The sequence below is a fragment of the Schistocerca serialis genome, chromosome 1 (genome assembly GCF_023864345.2).
Source record: "Schistocerca serialis cubense isolate TAMUIC-IGC-003099 chromosome 1, iqSchSeri2.2, whole genome shotgun sequence".
NCBI lineage: Eukaryota > Metazoa > Arthropoda > Insecta > Orthoptera > Acrididae > Schistocerca > Schistocerca serialis.
In genome coordinates this window covers 157371285-157375649 of record NC_064638.1, presented here as the reverse complement: position 1 = coordinate 157375649, position 4365 = coordinate 157371285, and the positions used below count along the sequence as shown (strand labels likewise).

Below are 4365 nucleotides of genomic sequence, written 5' to 3'. Positions count from 1 at the left end.
ATCCATGGCAACCTGAAAAAAGTTATAATTTTAAGAATGACATAGACAGCACAAAAAGAACAATTCAACCAGACTAGCTGTCATTATATCCATGGCTGGTCTATTCTAAAGCAGTTAAAGGTGCCCTCTGCAAGTTTTTTGTGCTTTTCAGCCCACGCATAACGCATGGTAGTCATCACGGTACATTCATAAGCCGCCCATTCACAAATTTCAAAAAGTTCCATGAATGTGCAAAAATGCATATGAATTCCAAGTGCCATAAAGATGTAAGAAAAGTCAAATAATTTCATTAGTGTTGTGACAAACAAAACTAAAAGTGTGGAAGAACTCGCCAATGAGAAACTTCCGAAATTAGTACAAACTAATCGTGCAAAGTTAAAATCAATTGTTTCTTGTGTATTGTTTTGTGCATTACATGACTTACCTTTAAGAGGAGAAACAAATTCAAATGCTGTATTTGATGATTTGTTACAATTTAGATTACAGTCAGGTGACGAAACACTGTGGAACCGTTGTGAGGGTGCACCTAAGAATGCTACCTATGTTTCTCATAGAACCCAAAATGATTTATGTGCCAAAGTACTAAGAAATGATTTGATTAATACCATCAATAACAGAGAATCATTTTCAGTTTTGGCAGACAAATCAATGGATATTGCAAACACAGAACAACTTTCTCTTTCTGCGCGTTATTTCGACCATGCAACTAATGTTGTCAGAGAAGACTTCCTTGGATTTACACCATTAGCAAGGTTAGATGTAATACATATCTCCAACACAATAATATCTACTTTATCTGCTTGGGAATTAAATCTAGATAAAATGGTAGGACAAGGCTATGACGAGTGCAGTATGATGGCCGGTAAAATTGGCAGAGTACAGAAGATAATTGCTGAGAAATATCCCAAGGCTCACTTCTATCGTTGTGCTAGCCATAGACTTAATTTAGTTGTGAATGATTTGAACACCTTACCAGAGGTTAGAAATGCCATTGGTACTATCAAAGAAGGAATTTCTTTTTCCCGGGGGAGCAAGCAAAGGAAAGTCCTAGTTGGGAACCTTCAAAAACTGTGTGAGACACGCTGGTCTGAGAAGCATAAGTCTATAAGGAAATTTAATGATAAGTTTTTAGAAATTGTTGAAGCATTACCAATTTTGCATAAAGAAGGAGATCGTGAAACTAGTCAGAAAGTCTGGCAACTTTACTGCACACTTACTTCTCCAACATTTATTCTTACATTAAAAGTCATAGCAAAATATTCAGCCAAACTAGAACCTGTCACCAATATCCTACAATCAGTAAACATTAACTTGTTAGAAGTTTCAGAACACATTCAATGAATTGTAAAAATGTTATTGGATGACAGAGAAAATGTGGAAGCTGAATTTGAAATGATAATGAAAGGTGCTGAAAGCAACTATAGTGCACTGTGAATAGATGTCACTGGCATTTGACAACTGTGAGTGTTCCACGACAAGTGCGTCATTCAAATCATCCATCAGTTTTGTCACTGAGTACTACAGAAAACCTCTCTTTATTCCATATTTGGATTCCCTAGTTCAGTCCTTGCAAGAACAGTTTTCAGAAGATAACAAGGCATCTTTTGAGATTTTCTGCTTGCACCCAAAGGTAATGAAATCCCAAAGCAACCTAGATATGAAAAGGATAATTGAAAATATCAAAAGATTTTATGGCGATCTTTTAGATAACTTAACTGAAGAAGCATGGACATGGATCAGTATGTGGAAACGCAATAAAGTAACTGAAGGAGATATTGCTCAATTAAGCCCGACTGATATACTGGACAAAGCCAAATTCATGCCCGCTGTAGCTTCAGCCTTGAAGATAGCCCTTAGCTTACTGGCAACCACCTGCTCTGCGAAAAGATCGTTCAGGTACTTAATTAACACAGTAACATTTATCTGATTGTAATTGCTTAATTAGAAAGACTTTGAAACAATTTCTTAAGTCAGATGAAACATTTCTTCTAATTATTTTTAAATCTTGTTTGAAATATTATCACAATAGAGTAATTGAAGAAGGTTACACTGTATGAATTAGTATAGGCCTACGTCATGTTTGTTTGCAGCACTCACAGGAGTGTGAAAATGTGGCTACGAACTACCATGGCAGATAATCGACTCAGTTGTTTGTGTATGGTGTCAGTTCATCGTGATAAGATAAAATCAGAGGAGGAGTCCTTTATCGAAAAAGTGGTAGATAGTTATGGGAAGGACCCGAGACGAATTCAATTTCTGTTTAAGTAATGCAGGTATGTGAGTAGTCAAGTTTTGCACATTATTAGTAACAGAACTGATTTCCACAATCGTATGCCTTCTTTTGTTCTTAATATTAAATTTACAACAGTATTTCAACCTACATTAATATGTTTGTAACAATAAAACAGCCACATCATCCCTACAACCAAAGTTCAAAATATTTGTTAAGACATGAATCTGTTATGGGTTGTGGAAATTGTTATGTACATTTAGTTTTTACTTCACAAAATAGAAAGTAAAGCCCTGTTTTTTTCACTTTTCAGGGAACTAACAGAGAAAAGTGCAAATAGCAAGAAAATGTGTTAAGGCAGGCAAAAATGAACGATTTATTCTTACTTAAAAAGAGAAAATAATTTATTTTTACCTATTTAACAATCTGAAATTGTTATTATTTATTTTAAGCACCTATTAACATGTCTCAGCAGTGGTGCACTTACTGACATGGCGATGTGCCTCAAAATGTCCATTTACGAGAGCAATTCAGAATATTCCCACAACATTAACTCTTAAAATGAGACACCTTAACAGCAAATGTGTGAGAAACAGCGAATTCATCTAAAACCGATGTGGCTGACACTAGGGCGTCTGCCTGTAAGAATACAGCATAGCACATGAATCTAAACTTTGCAGAGCTGCCAAATTTTATTCGGAAATGCATTTCCAGTTTTATTTGTCTCCTCTCTATGACCATGTGGAGTCACCACACTGGGACCAAGTTTGAAACATTTGCCAGTTGCCATTTACTTCAGTATTGCAAGCAAGGGCACACCATTAACCATCCAGGCATTTGATCAATATGGCATATTGTAGAGAAATGGTAACTAAGAAGCGACTGATGATTAATGAGACAAGGATGGCTTGTTTGTGATAGTTTCATAATGACTTACAAATGAGTGGTCTCAATCCCTTAGGAGTCACAAGGGCACCTGTGTTTCCAGGCTTCGTTTCTATAATATATCCCGGATGTGCCAGTTTCCAAACATACAGGAAAGATAAAAACTGATTTTCAGCGTCTTGAAGGCCTGGTCAGACACAACGCCACAGTCTGCCTGTGCAGGACAGGCACGGCGGATGACCAGGGCAAGGAACACCAGACAGGCAAAAGCGGTTGCTGCTGCAGCAGCTGTCACACTGTGGAAAAAGACAGAACCTCATCACATAGCAGCCTGCCTCACGCCGTTGCTGTCAAATGCACCAGCAAATGCAAACAGCCGCTCCAGGCTGCTGCGAATCTGTTTGCGTTGAAACTCGACGTCAGCTGGTGCGGCGAGCCAGCTAGAGTCGCGCTCTGTGTGACCAACACCTATATGCAACAACGATGCGGCCTTTCCGTTGCCGTTGTTGTTCAAGGCCGCAGGTCGGACCACCAGGCCATGATCTTTCTGACCAGGTCTTTAAGGCCGGTTGCACTCACAGCGGATATTTTCCGCCAGGTCAATTGACAGTCACCATTGTCAGAAGTCCAGTGTTTACACACATGGCAGTAAAATCACCGTCTCCACCCCACAAGTCAGCAGATTAAAGGCAACGTACTTTCATCATCAAACCCATTCATTTAATTTTAGTGTGTTACATAAATTATTCATTGTTTTTAAACATACAGTGTTTTTTAAATGAACAGACAGTAAAATCTAAGTATTGTTTGAAGGGAAGAATGACAAGATATACTTCAATTACTTCCGAATGTTGAATTTTTAATAAGCAGGAAAACAAGTAGTTCAGAGAGAAAAAGCTTAGGACAGAATCAAACGAAAATGGCGGCAAAATGTACAGTCTGCTAATGTTAAAACAGCTTTTACTATATTTATAATGTTAGTTTTCTATGTTCATAACTCTGGAATGGTATTAAAAGTGCATCAGTATTTCTAAATTGCATATAAGGGTAAAACATCTGGCTCACCATAAAATGACAAATGCTCTTCAGAGAACAATTTTAATTCAGTAAGTATATTAGAATGTGTAAGCCTATTCCAAAATAGAGCTGTATCACATGATAGAATTGTTCTTAGTTAGTACACTACGCAGCTGCAGAACACTATTGTTAAGTGCATAAAAGAAGCTTTCACAGTCGTGTAAGTGAATTTG

The 4365-nt window shown here is 37.5% G+C and overlaps 1 protein-coding gene across 1 annotated transcript; it reads left to right on the top strand.

Moving 5' to 3' along the window:
* The first annotated feature begins 648 nt into the window (after positions 1 to 648).
* On the top strand, positions 649 to 1434 carry LOC126457650 (52 kDa repressor of the inhibitor of the protein kinase-like). Its single transcript, XM_050094176.1, has 2 exons — positions 649 to 1313; positions 1368 to 1434. Exons 1-2 carry the CDS (start codon positions 649 to 651, stop codon positions 1432 to 1434), a joined length of 732 nt encoding a protein of 243 aa, XP_049950133.1.
* Positions 1435 to 4365: the final 2931 nt, after the last annotated feature.

Coding starts and splice junctions, on each gene's coding strand:
- LOC126457650 (XM_050094176.1), top strand. CDS start 649: ATGGATATTGCAAACACAGAACAACTTTCTCTTTCTGCGCGTTATTTC. Junction 1,314..1,367: donor CAATCAGTAAACATTAACTT/GTTAGAAGTTTC, acceptor ATTGGATGACAG/AGAAAATGTGGAAGCTGAAT.